The sequence below is a fragment of the Typha latifolia genome, chromosome 3 (genome assembly GCF_019914945.1).
Source record: "Typha latifolia isolate L0001 chromosome 3, TyphaL0001v2, whole genome shotgun sequence".
NCBI classification, from domain to species: Eukaryota; Viridiplantae; Streptophyta; class Magnoliopsida; order Poales; family Typhaceae; genus Typha; species Typha latifolia.
Genome location: NC_133088.1, coordinates 16,829,011 through 16,845,623, shown reverse-complemented (window position 1 = coordinate 16,845,623; position 16,613 = coordinate 16,829,011). Strand labels below are relative to the sequence as shown.

The 16,613-nt window shown below is 37.0% G+C and overlaps 2 protein-coding genes and 1 long non-coding RNA gene across 7 annotated transcripts; 2 read left to right on the top strand and 1 right to left on the bottom strand.

Annotated features, from left to right (window-relative positions):
• The first annotated feature begins 2 nt into the window (after positions 1 to 2).
• Positions 3 to 1,662, top strand: LOC140784255 (uncharacterized). Its single transcript, XR_012108236.1, has 2 exons — positions 3 to 1,246; positions 1,380 to 1,662. It is a non-coding gene; the product is annotated as an uncharacterized lncRNA (long non-coding RNA).
• A 2,778-nt stretch (positions 1,663 to 4,440) lies between these two features.
• On the top strand, positions 4,441 to 10,791 carry LOC140784254 (uncharacterized). 5 transcript variants are annotated; one of them, XM_073131543.1, is made up of 7 exons: positions 4,441 to 4,806; positions 6,649 to 6,874; positions 7,121 to 7,179; positions 7,529 to 9,185; positions 9,276 to 9,409; positions 9,487 to 9,682; positions 9,800 to 10,791. In XM_073131543.1, exons 2-7 carry the CDS (start codon positions 6,733 to 6,735, stop codon positions 10,384 to 10,386), a joined length of 2,775 nt encoding a protein of 924 aa, XP_072987644.1. In that variant the 5' UTR covers positions 4,441 to 4,806; positions 6,649 to 6,732; the 3' UTR covers positions 10,387 to 10,791. The 5 variants fall into 5 exon arrangements, with proteins under 5 accessions (XP_072987644.1, XP_072987642.1, XP_072987645.1 ...); XM_073131541.1 differs by having other exon boundaries at positions 4,474 to 5,702; XM_073131542.1 differs by lacking the exon at positions 4,441 to 4,806 and adding an exon at positions 5,872 to 5,890.
• Positions 10,792 to 11,167: 376 nt separating this feature from the next.
• LOC140783391 (rop guanine nucleotide exchange factor 3-like) lies at positions 11,168 to 14,234 on the bottom strand. The gene is made up of 8 exons (XM_073130267.1): positions 13,721 to 14,234; positions 13,202 to 13,518; positions 12,987 to 13,103; positions 12,743 to 12,897; positions 12,576 to 12,650; positions 12,201 to 12,488; positions 11,747 to 12,082; positions 11,168 to 11,646 (listed from the first exon to the last, which is right to left on the bottom strand). The coding sequence occupies exons 2-8, from the start codon at positions 13,476 to 13,478 to the stop codon at positions 11,524 to 11,526; spliced, it is 1,371 nt and encodes a 456-aa protein (XP_072986368.1). The 5' UTR covers positions 13,479 to 13,518; positions 13,721 to 14,234; the 3' UTR covers positions 11,168 to 11,523.
• Positions 14,235 to 16,613: the final 2,379 nt, after the last annotated feature.

The window sequence follows — 16,613 nt, the reverse complement described above, 5'->3', positions numbered from 1 at the left end:
AGTTTATTAACTTACCATTCTTTCGTATTCTATGATAAGTTCTAACTATTGTGCTTTGTGATTGCCTACTCTATTCTTGTTATTAACTTTTTTGTGTGACAAGCATGTAACATGAATAGCTTTTATGATTTATTCCTGAAGTCCGCTAGTCACCTTTTCTGCACAAAACATAATTGTATTGTTGCTATAGTTACAATAAGGGAACCCCAAGTGAGCTCCAGAATATTGTTGATGAGATTTTCTATGTAGCAGGGTAAGACTAATATAGAGGAAGGTGGTTGCTATTACTCAGGCCTTATATAGTTCGTTCTACCTTCAGAGATATAAAGAATCCTAGTCATGGAATGAGTGCATGAGGTATCCAAAGCATCATTCTTGTTATTTTATCGTATTCCTATTTGCCAGCCTTTCATCTAATTATTGAACAGGTATTGCTCGTTGTTCCTTAATCAAGACATTAACTCTTTTATCACCCTTCTAGGTTCTTTATGATCTATAATTTTCGTTGTGCATCTATCAGGTTTGTTCGTTGATACTAGTAAGAATGTGACTGGGTCACAATGACCCCACCCCAGCACAGGAACTTTAGTGGCCTAACAAACTTGACTGTTCTTGATCTTTGTGCAGATTTCTAATTCCTATGTTGTTTCCAATATATTCTCATGCTCAGTATCCTAGTATATTGTTTAGTCTACTTCAGATCCTTGCATTATACGAGGGTTTTCATTGCTTGCATCTGAATTTATTTGTCTGAGTCCGGTTTCATTAGCCCACTTGTAGGTGTTACAAATTAAGTGAAACTTTGATGATCAAATTATTTGTCTTCTTACAAGGTCGACGTACCTGAAACGACTTCATCTTTTCAAAATTATAGAAACTAATGCTGATAGAAAATACTGCTAGCATCATTTATTAGTAACTTATCATTCGATGATCAGAATAATGAGAATAGCAAATCACATGCATGTCTGATGCTCAATAATTAGCACAATTGCTATATATGCATATTTATTGATTGGCATCCTATCTGCATTATTGTGGGAGCTTACATTTTCTCAAAGTCCATGCTCTCTTCTCCGTGCAATTTAAGGAACTTTGCCCACAGCAACTACAGAGCCTGAAGTGCCTCCTTTTTATCACACAGTGTGTGTGTGTGTGTGTGTGTGTGTGTGTAGGAAATCAATTCAATGATCAAATCAAGGCGCCAGAAGGGTCTAACATTGTTAAAATTACTCCGCAAACAAAGGTATGTATTCTAGTCATCAGATTACTGCTGTTCTTCTCTTGGTTTAGTTAGAGAGCCATTAGGAAAGTGATCAATTGTTTGTTATCCACTCTTCCTCATTGCTCCTACTCTCATGTGATATGGGTGGCTAAAGTGAACCTTTACTGCTGGCAATCCGCTATGGAAGGCCTAAAAGGTAGCAACCCATTAAGACAAAGGCTTGTGTGTGGGGTAAGCATCCATTGAAGATCCTAGTGTCTAAAGCTAAAGTGCACCATCAAGTGGACCTCAAAGGTTTTTAATGGGACATTGGAGGTTAGGCCTCTTCCCACCACCCACACCAAGCTTCGTATTCTTTCTCCCTTTTAAATCCTTATCATCTCTTATTGTATCCTGTAACCAGGAGACTACAAATGTTTTTAAGTTATTGTTCATCATGACCAAGTTGTTTCATATCCATTCTGAGAGAGATATATCTATCATCACTCCTAGATCATTGAGTGGATCTGGGACAAAGGCATTGTTTAATGGGCTAGCTATGGAGCTTAATCTCATTATACACTAGCCTTTTTCTAAATGGAGATGGCAACAACTTTGTCTTATGTATTGTCAGGTGCTATAAAGCTAGGATTCCTCTCAAATCAATCAGATTAAGTAGTGGAATAGATCATAAGTTGCATATATTATTAAGTGGATTAGGATGGTCCAAATTCTAGCCTCAATGGATTTCAAGTGTGTTAAGAGAACATTACATTTGTGCATGCTTGTCGGTCTCGTAAATATTTTAAAAGCATTTAGGACATCACGTGAGGCAATTATCTTTATTGAACAGTTAAATTAGTAATCTTGGCATTGGTAGAAGCAAGTTAAATGGATTTGATTATAATGATGAGGACTTGCAACTGTTATCTTTCTGTTTCTTAATGGAACGTATCATTAAGTATAGTTCTCACCACCTAATTGGACAGGATTGTCAGAAAGGATTAGTGGGTATTCGGCCAAACTGTTTATAGTTCAAAACTTTTTTCCATCCACTAAATTTGGTGGTGTTATCGCCTTAAGATCTGAATTTTTTATCCTAGCCCTCTTCCAAATTACTTACTAAAGTAAGTTATACTCAAACTTAATGCTAAAAAGGCTTTATTTTACTATAGCTATTAGTAAAACGTTAAACTTATCGGCGTTTCATTTTGAAGATGATTGAATCTACCTCTTTGGTTCCATATTTAGTCATTTCTGAACTGTTTTCTGCATCTTGTTCTGATATTAAAATCATTGATTTGATAAGTGTTTTATGCGTGGCAACTAAAAAAAACTAAGGTTAGAACTTTGTTGAATATGTCAACATTTCATCCGATAAATGAAGCAGTTTACTCAACAAATGAGCCGCTGATAAGTTTAGTATTTTATTTTATACTTACAGATATAAATGCCGTGTTACTCTGTTTTTTTCATCTAAAAGTAAAACGTCGAATTATTTAACATTTTAACAACAGCTATAATAAAATAGATTTATTATTATTAAATTTGAGATATAATCTATTTTGATAAATAAAATTTAAGATAGCAATAATTTGGTCAAAAATTCCTTACAATTCAATCAATTCTCTCAAAATAAAGTGGAATAGGCCACTTGTGTGACATACAGCACATGCAATTCAGCACTCGATTTACTTACCAGTGTTTGTTCCTTTGGGGGCAAGCATGATGGATTCCCAATGACCATGGGATGCAGTGTTGAGAGATGATGCCCTTCTGCATTCTTAGTTGGTGTATTGGTGAGAATTTTTGCGTTTGTTATCACCACCCACCCACCATGACTCCCTCTTTTGCTCTCATCTCTGGTGGTTGGATGAATTGGTGGGGGAGAGTGGTTATTGTTAGAAGAGAGTAATGAGTGATTGATTGAGTTATCTTAGAATCCACCCAAAATAATATTTTGATGACCATGGTTTTCTATTCAAAGAGATTATAATCATTCATCTATGTTGTTCAACTCATGCCTACCTACTTCAACTGTAGCATGAAAGTTTAGTTTGATGTAGTTAATGGAAGGTTGAATGATAAATGATAATATAGATAAAACATAGGGTGTTTTGATTATTTCCCAGAAAACAAAATGGTCTTCTAATTCTGTCCTTAAACTGGAACAATTAAGTCTCTTGTATGTTGAGGATTGTGATGGATTTCTTTGATGAGATTAAAGTCTATTGCTATCCTAACTCTCTTTTTGTTTAATATTATGATTTGGGACAGCTTAACCAAAACGTGATGTGCCGGGCTACCTATTGTTATTACTAATCCACTAAACACCACTATTGTTTAGTGAACAAGACAACAAAAAGAAAGAGATTGGCAGACACTAATTATGATTTAGTGTACAATTAGTAGTAATGCGGTCGCGTTGCTTTAGAGAGACTACCAGTAATGACTAATGATGATACCAAATACGCACTGTGCAGGAACTTCCTGCAGGAGGGACTGCACGGAATCCTCCGATGGCCATTTATTTTAGTTTCTTTGTCACATTATAGGAAGTCAGACAGAGATGTTGGCATATAATAACGATGTTTTTTTTAGACACAGATTCTAAATTCCACGTATTATTAATTATGAGCATTGAAATATTTACAGTGGCATAATTTTCCTGTTAATGGGGATAAATTATGTATTTGTTTCATTTTAAAATTGGTTGTTACATTATTTAATTCAACCTTAATTTTTTTTTATATTACATATAGAAAATATCTTACTTAGTATTTTTTTTAACGAAAAGGAATAATTACTCTTATTACTATTTCCAGGTATTTGGTACATATGAACTCTGGAAAATATCAAAAAAAATAGTTTACTCTAATTTTTTTTGATAAAATAAATATAAAAGGATCCCTAGGGTACCTAAAATTAATCCCCTAACATTAACATACTAATTTTTTTAACTAAATAATTTGACGAAAGAGATATTTGGAAGAGTATTCATAGTTAAAAAAATTTAATGTGTTATGAAAAATAAATAAAAGATTTACGTAGAAATCGGCAACAGTTAAGGATCTAGTAAGTATCCATCCCTTACTGCAATTCTAATGATGAATATAAAGGCGGTTAAATTTAATATAAAAAAAACAGAGGTTAAATTCAGAATAATTAAGAGACAGGAGGTAGCCGAAAGTCCAATAACATCAAATTGTAGGGTGTGAAACGAAAAAAACCGTCTTAATCACGTCTGATGTGGAAAAAAGAGGAGAGCGAAGAAAAAGAGAGAGGCACCTAAAAAGGTCCAAACAGAGCATTAACCATTAGCTCTTCCTCACAAAGATAGGAGAGAGAGAGAGAGAGAAAGGTAGTGAGAGTCTTCCACTTCTACCCAACCTTGAAGCCCTTTCTGGGAAGGATCATCAGCTTCTCCATGGACGTTGTCTCCGAGGGACTCATGCCCACGTTTTAGCTCACTGGTCTTCCCAGAGTACCCCCTCCACTGCCTTTCCTTAATTCTGCCGCGTGCCGTCCGCAGAAGCAAAAAAGAGCGTCGTTGCTGGTGGTTGAGGACCTTCTTGGGATCGGGAGAACATTATGAGAAATGGGTATTTTCTCTTTTTTAGTTTCTCTATCGATGGAAGCTAGAATTTGAGTGAGAGGCAGAGGAAAGATCGGGGTTTTTTGGGGCCTTTTAACGAGCTATATGAAGTGGTTTGATTAAAAGATTTCGTCTTGGGTTCTTTACGTGGTGATTCAATTGGCTTCTTATTATCGTGAGGTCTCTCTTATTGGATTTCGATTTTGGTTGAAAAAGAACTTTGAAACAGAGTAAACATGGAAGATATTGCAACTCTGTGCTTGTAATTAGTCGAAAAAATTGCTTCTTTTTTGCTGCTTGACATATAAAAAGAACCCGATTCTACAAACGTATTAGCAGATTCAAATTAGTTCACCAGTTCAGCGATGTATTTGCACTTGATGGTATTGGCGGAAAGGGAAAGTTCGAGCTGCATGCATGTAGTTTAACCAGCTTGAATTAAGTCGTAGGCCCCCATTTGTAAACCTTTCCTCCGTAGCATCATTTTTATAATGTCGGAGTTGCTTTGGTTGAGAAAGTTCTGATTGGCATTTTGTTCCAAAGAATACTGGAGTCGGAATCCAGATTCCTGACCCTCCAGGGTATTGATTCAGGTGCTTTTGTTTGTTGTAATTGCTTTTGCTTCGAAAGGTTGGGTGTGTTTGCCGAAAGGTTATCTAGATAGTTGTGGTGGTTGTTATTGGATAAAGGACCGGGAAAGGTGTGAAGTTTGCTTGATGATCGAAGAAAAGTTATTATTCCTTTCGTCATCTTTGAACAAAAAACAGCTCAGGTCCAGATTCTCTAACTTTAGCTGTTGGGGATGGGCAAGCTTGAAATTTGCAGCTGAGGCCTTTTACTTCTTCTCCTAAACGTGCCTCTGGAAAGTTTCTTACTTGTTATGGTTTTGTTTTTTCATTTCAGGTAACCCTATTTTATTTCTCCTTTGACGTTTCTTTATGATAGACATTTTGGTTTCTTCTTTTTACTGCCCAAGTGTTGGTGCTTCATCTGAATCTAGGATACATGACATGATAACTTATATGTGGTCTTCTATTCTTGCAAAGGCTAGAGCGAAATTGCGCATGTAATGGAAAGATTATCACACAAAGGTAATTTGGTAGCACAAAACATAATGGTAGGTGGACAAAAGGAGGCTCGTTATGTGATTTTATTTTTAGAAGTTGTTGTAACTGAAGAGATAAAAGTTTATTCGTACTTGTCCTTAACCGCATTATTTTTGCCTTAAGAGTCACTCTTCAACTACTATTGTATATTTCTTTAGTGGGCTATGTGGGGAGCTATTAACATGTGATTGTGGATGTGCAACCTTAATATAGTGATATAATGTAGTAATATAGAATGCCATTTTTGACATTTGTTTATTAGGTTGCCTGTTAATTAACAATATAGACATGGATTTGCATTCAATTTTCTGCAGTACTATGATTTCGCCATTTTAGCCCGATTCATTTGTTAATGAGTTCTAGGCCAACAACTTAGATGTTTGTTTACATTTTACTGAAATTCATGATTAAGGTTCATCTCATCTCTCAAATTTTCCTCTTGTGGAGGGAAAAGAGGACTTCATGTGCAGAATGGGTAAAATGGAAAACACAAGGATTCTATAAATTCTAGAATCAATTGCATGCATACATAAGCAACCAAGTGTTTTTAGCGATGTAGGTATAAACCTTTTATATTTGGTATATGTCTTCCACCTGCTAAGCCTTCTAGGTGAGTTGTTTTATCCTCTGGCTCTTACATCAAGGGAAGAATGTAAAATTTGCCATCGACCTAATTTGTTATTACAATTACTTTTTTATCCTGTGCAAGTTGATTTATTCACTTATTGCATGGATTCTTTTAGATTCCAAGCTTATGTGAGAATTCTCAACTTCCTGAAGTCGCCTTCTCTAAGGAAAAACAATAGGTAGACAAGCAGTCCTCGGATATGGCAAAAAGAACTTACAAATGGCGTGCTCGATCTGAAAAGGATAAAGTAGGCTGTATGTGGGCTCTAATTCACATTTTTGATTTCCGCCGGAGCCAGAAATTACTTTCAGATCGGAAGCATGGGAGTAGTAGACATAGTGGTAAGAAATAGTTTCACTTTTATAAAGGTATTATTTTTCCTGTTTATTCATGAAATATTTACTACTATGATATAGAGACAGTCTAGCACTTGTACTCATTGAACTTCGGAATTGCTACAGCTGAATGTCGTATCCTGTCTCACACAAGCATGGAAAATTGCCATATCCATCTAAATTTTGACTTATTTTGATATTTTCTCTGTATTCTTTAGTCTTTATTAATATTGGCCCCTGCATCTTCTACAGTTACTGCAAATGCAAGAAGTAAACTCAGCAATTTCAGAGAGATACATGATGTCATTAATGTAAGTTTTGCCACAATATACTGTTACGTACATATATCCTGTTGAAAAGTCCCCTGGTCAGAAATTTTTGTCATGGGAATTGCTTTATGTGTTATTCTTTCTCATAGCTATCTTAAGAAATGCGAATGTTCTCATGGGAAAACAAACATGCTCTTATTTACTACCACCATGATGAATTTCAGCATATTTAGCTTTATTACTTTTGTGATTAAGGAAGAAAATCTTAATTCATTCCTAACTTCAGAAAATGAATACCTAATATGTTTTGTTCTGTCATGAAGTATTAAAGTTTCAGCACTTCTTGAAGCCTGTTCATTGAGCTGTGGATGCATCTTTTGTTGCTTTTCAGAATGTCAATGAAGATGGAGAAAGAAGGGTTACTTTGGGTGTGTCGAGTGTTAAGACACTCATGGAGAAAGAGATGGCCAGAGCACAGTCCTTGAAAAAGATTCCAAGAAATGAAATTGAAACACTACCATCTGAAATGAGAAGTGAGGTCCATCCTGAGAAAAAACACAAGCAGAAAAGACAAAAATTGAAGGCTGTCTCAGATCTTCATGTCAATGACCTTAGAGCTCCTGGAAGCTTGAAGTTGAATGGTCTTAAGTCTATGTGTTCAACAGAAGGATCTGATACCGACTTCGACATGGCTGCTGTTCTGGTAGAGATCTGCAGAAATCACATGGAATGTGAACATATTGATTGTAAGAATAAGAGTGAATCCTGTGCCATCCTCAATAAGAAGCTTACCGATCTTAACAATCATGAGTCACCTCTTGATCAAATGCACTCTTACCTTCAAAAGGCACTAGATGATGCAGCTGAAGCAGTTATAAGGAATAAACTTGTTGACAAAAAGGATCTCAATGGCAGCAAGGCAGCTCAATCCAAAGAATTGATGGATTTCTTGCATATATTAAAGTCAAACAAGGAATTATCTCTGAAGCTTCTTCAGGATCCAGAGTTGCATATAGTGGAATATATTCAACATCTTCAAAAGAATCAAGGTGAACTCGAGTTGGAGTCTGGTAAACTTCTAGAAGAAAAGGAGGTGGTAAACAAGATTGGCGGTTCAGAGCATCCTGAGGAATTTCTCAGTAATGAACAATTTTATAAAAATAACAGGCATAAAGCATTTTGGAAGAAGGGCAAATCAAAGGGGAGAAATCCATTGGAAGAAAGTGACATTTCTCAGGCTTTTAGTAGAATAGTCGTTCTAAAGCCAGGTCCCGCAAGAATGCAGGGTCCTTTAGTCACAAATACTTCAATTTCCTCACCTCAACTCAATCATAGCTTGCAAGCTCAGAAAGATGGTCGGAGAGTTTCTTCCCATTTTTCACTTAGAGAGATTAAAAGAAGGATGAAACATGTCATTGGTGAGAACAGGAAGGGACGCGATTTGATCTCCCTGGATGGTGTTCTTCACAAAGTTGCACATGTTCAGAAGGATTCAGTTGATGCTGATGAACAGCTTTCTAGGAAGAGTTTGTTAACAAGCTTGGCAAGTAGAAATTCCTCAGAAGGTGACTATTTTCGGTTGTCTGCTGCTGCCAACAAAATGGAGCTGAAAGACTGCCGATTTAACATCAAGAATGATGTCTCGCCATCCATGGATGCATCCTCCTTCTACGATGAGGCTAAGAAGCATCTCAGTGAGATGCTACACAATCAAAATCAAAATGACAGCCTTCCAAATGGACAGGTTCCAAAATCTTTGGCAAGATTACTTTCTTTGTCAGAATACAACTTATCATCCCCTAAATATAGCCCTGAAAAAGAGAGGAAACTTGACTCGCCACTTAAGGAGGCTAAATTGTGCACTTTACAGCAGTTCAAACAAGATGATGATGATGCTCAAGGTTCAACCCAATCAAAGCGGAGCCTAGAGAGTACTACATGCGATGTCAGCGATTTTGTTAATGAACAACCAGTTGATTCAAAGGTGGAACTTATTCATACTCAAGTTCAAGAAGCAACTTGCAATGAAGACAAGATAAAACCAGAAGGTAATCCTACTAGCATAATAAGTTGTGGCATGTACATCTTTTCATAGCTTCCGTTTTTTTTGTAATATGTAGCTCATGAAACCTTTGCAGGAAATAGAGAGATGGCAAACACATTTGATATCATGTGCCTGAAAGGGTGTGAATATATGGATGTGTCCTCAGATTCCGTACACAGTGAAGGTCACATTCTAAATGAAACTTTCAAGGAAGAACATCCGAAGCAGGTAAATTATAGTTTAAGATGCCGTAACAAGAAACTGCTGTTGCTACTAAAACGAAATCTCTGTTGTTTCTTTTGAAGGACCCATTGGAGGAAAAATTATCTCTAGATCATCCAAACTCTCCTGAGAACATCATCGAAAAATCAGGTCAGTCAAGTACATTGACTGTTACTGAGACAAGTAGTGAAAAAGCAGAGCAACAAAGTCCGATATCTGTCCTTGAGCCATTCTTCTCAGAAGATACTATCAGTCCTAGTTGCAAAACTGCAAATCACAGTATGATCCAACTCGAGTAGCAGAGAACATACATAGATTCATACGTATATATATATATTCTGTAAATTCTGGTAAATTTAGCATAAAAATGACAAAGTATTATCTGTCATTTTGCAGCTGAGTTGACCATAGAACATTCTCTGATTCAATTCAAAGAGTATGACATCTCCTTGGTGCCTCTAAGCTTGCCAAATTCCTGGTCCAGTCCAGACACTTTGGAGGACAAGAAAGCTAGATTGGCATACACAAAAGCAGTCTTGGAAGCCTCAGGCATAAGCATGGAAGACGTGTCAGAAAGGTTGTACATGAAAGATCAGTTACTTGATCCTTCCTTCTTTTATGAAGTAAGAATTCCTTCTAATCTCACAGATGATCCAAAGCTTCTTTTTGATTGTATTGCTGAAGTTGTCATTGAGATCCAAGATAAATATTTTGGATTCGCCCCTTGGTTATCTTCTGTAAACCACAACATCCGGCCAGCTCCACTAGGAGTAAGCTTCATTGAGGAAGTGTGCAAACTTGTTGACTGGCATCTCCGTGATCATTTTCCAAGCACACTAGATGAGATATTGAGGAAGGACCTGGAAGTTGGAACCTGGATGAACCTTCAAACCAAAATTGAAAGCATTATCATTGAGGCATGGGATGACATCCTAGATGATCTATTGGAAGAAGCTGTGTTTGATCTGTGGCTTGAAATCTAAATAACTAGTGGTTTTTATTGCATTACTTACAGTTTGAGCAGATGAATTCATGATACAGATAGTTCTATTTGGATATGGAACCATTACTCTGACATGAGAAGAAAAGACTGCTCAAAAACATAGACAAGAGTGTGATTGTGGAGTAAGTATGATTTTTAGGGTCTTGATTTGCTTTTCGTTTCTTTTCTTTTTTCTTTTGGTTGGATGCATCAGTTAGAGGTGTCATGCTGGAAGCACTGGAGCATTGTTGTTCATGTTAATTTAGGTTATTTTTTCCTTTTTCGTTTAAATAGGTGTGAAAATTAGAAGAGAAAAGAGTTTGTTGATATGTAAATTTGCTTCTCATGTTGTACTCAGAATAATCTATATTCCGAAAATAAATAATATTGGAGGTGATCTTTTCTACATATTGTTTTATATCTTAATTTCCCAAAACCTTTTTTTGCTGATATCTGTATGAATATTACTGAGGCTGTATTGGAAGGTGGGAGGAACCCTAAGAGGTATTATTCATGGCATTATGTACTTCCATACATATTATAGAGATATCTAATTACAAATATAACAATTGAATAACTCAGAAGGTTTTGGTAGAAGGAAAGAGATATTTAATATTCAGAAAAAGGAAGATGCTGCAAATAAATTTCTCTTTAATTTCTATACCAATCTGTCAATTTGTTCAGTATTATCCTTGCTTTACTGAAGATTCGCAGTACTGGAGCAGCCTTGAGAAGCAGACAACAAGATACTGATTGCAATTAAAATGATAGAAGTCACCGTATTGGTTTTAGTTGGAAGCCTCAATTGGGCATTCCAAGTGAATTGCAAGTAAGTGAAATTACATCCTGGATGGCTATTTTACATCGAAACTCGGGAAGGATGATTCCTCAACATTCGATGTTGTAAATGTCTTTTTCATCTCTTCTCGCACTCAGTGCAATCCATGAAGCCTAAATAATAGGAATCTCTTTTCCTAAAGTTGCCAGGCAGAGAACTGACAATGCCATTGGTACTAATTACAGTCTATTCTAGGTCAACAAAATTATCTATAATCTATGGTCAGTTCATTCTACATATGGCAAATCAATGATGAATTTGGCTGAAGAGCTGACTGGAAACCTAACATTGAGTTCTGGGTTAATCTTGTCTCGTTTTTGCAGATTCATCTACAAACAGGACCTCATCAATCCATGAAACAATGTTGTATGCCAAACTCTCCAGCACCCTTGAATAGCTCTCTAGTATCGCTTGTCCAACATCCTGCAAGACAAATATTTTGGCCATCTTAACGATTGAAATGGTGATGATCAGATGAATAATAATGATAAGAAAAACTTTATTTAGTGCTGCAGTTAGTTACCTTATTGTACTGGATTTTGCTTGTATCCAGTGTAGTTTGTGACAAGCTAGGAAACCTTTGTTTCAAACACAGCAAGAGACTCTCAGCTCTACTTGCTAGCAACACATTTTTATCCCCATCTGCCATCAGATCCTTAACCATATCCCAAGAGGATTTTGAATGACTCATGCTTGCTTTACGACGCCATACATACATAGCGGCTTCGACATGATCAGCTGTCTCGAGGGCTTCATGCTCTGTAGATATAGCAAGGCAATCAAGAAGATTGTCTGGCGAGAACTGGTCTGGAGTCGACATGTAGCGATAGATAGCATCTCCTACACTTGTTCTTCCACTCTATACAGTAGAAAGTAATTTTTCAGACAAACAGTATCTTTTCTGAATCTGAATCAATTTTAAAGATCAAAGCAGACTGCAATTAAGTGAAGTATGTGTATTGGTAGAATGGCCTCACCTTTGGAAGTGCTGCAAGGTATGAATCTGGGACCTCCATTTCAACAAGAATGCCACTGTTTATAGCCATTGCTGCTTTATGAATCTGATTCGCACAATCACGCTTCTGCTGCAGCTCTTTTCGTGCCGTCTCAGGAAGGCCAGTGTCAGGGATACATGGTACGGGCAGCCACCACTTGTCCTCGTTGCGGTGAGTTACTCGCCTGAATGACTTAGAGCTACCATTAAATGATTGTTTGCCTTCATCTAGATACCAGAACTCTGTCTTCCTAAAGCTGTCTAATATTTCCTGCAGCAAATTTGATGTTCTTTAATGAGCTAACCATATAATGTCTTCAACGGATTCAGGACGATATAAGGTCGATGGAAGGCTTACAATTAACATAGCATCCAGCTTTTCAAGTGCAGGGAGGTTGATGTAAATATCTGATCTTGGTCTGGTTGCCATCACCTAAGAATGAGATGGAAGCTAAATTAGATACAGGAAGTAGTACAGGGACTTAGTATTTAGTGGATCATCTGGCCATGATTCTTGATCCTCACCTCAAGGGTAGTCCCATCCGGCATTGCTTGGGAAGAAGGGAAGAATTCAACTATATAATCGCAGACGGAGAGAAGGCAATCCATCTCTCTCCTCCACATGGACTTCTTCTCAAGTGGCAGAGGTTCCAACCTGTGGCAACTCCCAAAGACAGTTGCTGCGCACAATATATATGGAGAAAAAGAAGTGAGACAACTCAGCAAGATCCTATTATTCATAAGCCTGTATGAAAGATTAATGGCGTACCGTAGAGGTTTGTAATTGCATTTGAGATCGCCACAGCAGCACAGACCCCTTTACCGCTTCCTGACATGTCTTCTCCCAACAAAAGCTTGGAGAATTTCTCCTTGATAACCTCCAGCTCTGGTAGTTTCACAACCATGAGGAAAAAAAAATCAATTATATTGAGGATTGTTTGTATTTGAACAATAGAAGTTGATGAAACTTATGTTTTTACATACCATAATCAGCTGGTTTTCGATCAACATGCTGTTTCATGCTCAGCTTGTTAAGAACTGGCGAAGCTCGTCCCGCAAGCTTACACATCGGCGAGAGTTTGTTATGTGAGTAGTACGAGCTTTGCTCGTTGCTGCGCTCCGAGAAGGAGGAGACACTGGAGAGCGTGCGATCAATGCTAGAGGAGAATCCTATGTCTGCATTTGATCTATCAAGTTCATCTTCTGGGGAGGGATGGAAATCAGTCTCAGAATTCTCGTCACAAGTCGAGGGGCTGTCCATTGTTACTATGAAATAGGTACTTGCTTTGGTTCACTTATATCTGCACAGGATCCATAAGAACTCTACAAGGTCAAGAGAATGGTTCACCAATATCAGCATTGTACAGATAAATTGAGATATCTTTAGAGGTCTAAAGTATAATTGATTTTCCTATTGGAAATTCTTAAACAGTAGAAAGGATGGTTGTATATTATGCGCTCATGCTGAGAACTTAAGACAGTAAAATGTTGGAAGAAACTTACTCCTGATGGAATGCAACATCTCGGCAGCTTATTCGGAAGTTTCTTGGTGTGATGACAAATAGAAGAACCACCAGCAGAAGGAAATAGATAAGAAAGGATTCACAACACTAAGCCTTTTGGGTATAATAAACCATATAGATTAGAAACTATCATCTGCTTTTGCTTTTCAATGCTTGCTTTAGCTTTTAAAGTTCTCTAGTTGCAGACGAAACAGAATAAATTGATTACTTTTTTCTGCAGGGAAAGACATATCATTTCTTTTCATGTCCAAAAGCAAGAAGCATGCCATTCAAAATGATCCTACCGTTGAGAAAAGAAAAGAAAGATGGCCCATTATCACCTTTCTGTGATCATTTGAATTGTTTTCTCCAAGACATTGCCATCAATTTGAAGCTCTTCCCACCCACCATCTTTAGCTTTTCTGCTGGAATGCAAACCTCAATAACCACAGATTAATTGGCTCTAAAGTTTTCCTCTGAAAGTCTTCTGTAAAGCACCAAGGAATAGAAGGCGATGGAAGTGGACCACGGAATGGGTGATGGACATGGTCATGACAATTTAAGAGTTCTAAAAGGGCCCACTTCTTATCTTCAATGGAATGTTGTTCTTGGACTGGTTTTATCCTGGGCATGGAAGGATGTGTCTGTAAAAATAAAAATAAAAAATAAAAAAAAATTCGAGGGATGTCAAATTCCTCGTTAATAATTGAAGAATTCACAAGTTAAGCAGACTGTATTGTAGGAACTTCCTGCATTGGGTACTTGGCTGCCCATGGATGGCTGCTAAAGAGAAAAGTTTATCCCATTTTAACTTAAAACTAACGATACAAATGATCGAGCTACCATTGCTATATGATGAAACTATATTTACCATCATCAAACCACCAGGGATTTACTGTAAATTTACGACAATTAATCATGATATGCCAAGTAAAGGATATATAGGAAATTCTTGCACCCAAGGTTGCAGAGGATCCGCTCCCATTGTAACTAGTTCTCATTAATGGTGGATTTGAGCTCTTAAGTATACCTTGGGATGATAACTTAATCATTGCTTTAGATGAATATTCCGAGATATCGTATACTTAACTTCGATTTACAAGGATGCCACATATAAAATTTGCCCATGGGATAAGAGATGGGTTTGAAATATACTAATCATCATCATTAACACGTGTGTCTAATTATTTAACACAAGGCACATGAATTAAAGGTCAGCAATATATTGGCAAGGTTAAAAGGCTTGAATTCTAGATAAGATTTTATGATGCATTTATGAGAAGTTTGGTCAACTGATAAAAGTTTATTCTATCAACACCGACTAAACCACCTGCCCATATGAAGTGGACTTTATGATGTCTTATTCTTAAAATGATTCATTCAATTAAAAAGTTTTCCTTTTTATCTCTTCTTTGAGTCTATAATTTTCTCGATTATAATCACATGGACATGAATCGCCAACAAAATAATTAAACACAAGCCTTCTATTCTACATTTAATTTAGATAAATAATGGTCTTGTCTACAGACCACTTATATGAAATGGAATCCACAAAACATCATCAATTCATTAAATGTAGTTGTTAGTGGTGGAGGAACATTAATAGTAGACCCAGAAAAAGAAGAAGAAAAAAAAAATCCTCTTTTTGCTTGTCAATGTGTTTGTCATTTTCCATGCATTATTTTATGAGGAGAACTAGGAGTAGTGAGAACTTTATGGTTCCCATGATCTTCTTCTTGTATATTTAATTTGATACATGGGTTGGTAGAGATGGTGAGCACGTAAGAGCAATCAAGACCATGGGGGAGGTCACCAAATAATGATAAGAACCAGAGGTGGCAAATATGCAAGAAAATCTTCTATACATATTTGAAAGGGGGAGATACATTTTATCTTCTTATGATTAAGCTAAAATTTAAAGTGCATTTCTGATTTATTTATTTATTTATTTGTGTTATTTAACCACTTTATAGTTGTAAGATTTTTTCTTTTGAAACTTCATTGAAGGGTGGTATTCTGTACTTAAAAGTATTTAATCAGTTTGATGGCATTTGTAACATTGTCAATAGGTTGCAAGAAATTTATACGGTCTTAGAGGATCTTCTTCAGACCTCTACAAGCGTCTTTGGCACTATGGTTGATTAGGGATGCTGATATCCAAGTTCGTATGGGCTAAAAATGATCGGGATCAGGTTTGAGCTCGACTCGAAAATCTATTAATAGGTCTTAGGCAAGTGAACCTGACTCGCAAGTCGGAAGTCTTGAACGAGGCCTAAGACCTATATGAAAATAGATTAATCATGCTTTATCTAAGCCCGAGCTTAACTCAGTCCGGTCCATGAGCACCCTAAGTGATAAACGAATCCAAGTCCGAAGACACAGAGTAATCTTAGGCTTCTACATAATGTAAATATATTATTAGTTTTATCTTTTATACTCATAACCACCTTTTATCAACACACAAATTGCACGTCTACATTGAATTCGGCAATGCGACCCTCCATAGAATGATAGAAACCATCATCATCAGTATGGTGTGAAGCTCCACTGGTTGTAAAATTAGGCAGTGCCGTCTCCATAGAAACCATCACCACTATGGTGTGAGCTAGGTCAAAATTTTGGACGCGTAATTCCGGCCTATAAACCATGGGCAACGCAAGCTAATAACTATAAACTCGCAAACGACGGCTAAATCCTTGCCGTCTGCAGCCAATCATGGACTGCCGACTACTCTGTTTGCAAGAGTTTCCTACAGCCGGCCTTTCGAGGGGATCTCATCTCTTCGTCAGCCCCCAAATGGCCGAGCATTTCCTGGTTGGAATTTGGCATTTTAGAATGGCAGTACTCCTCTTGACGGCAAGACCAAGCCTGCAAGCGTCCAAATCCTTCTCCCG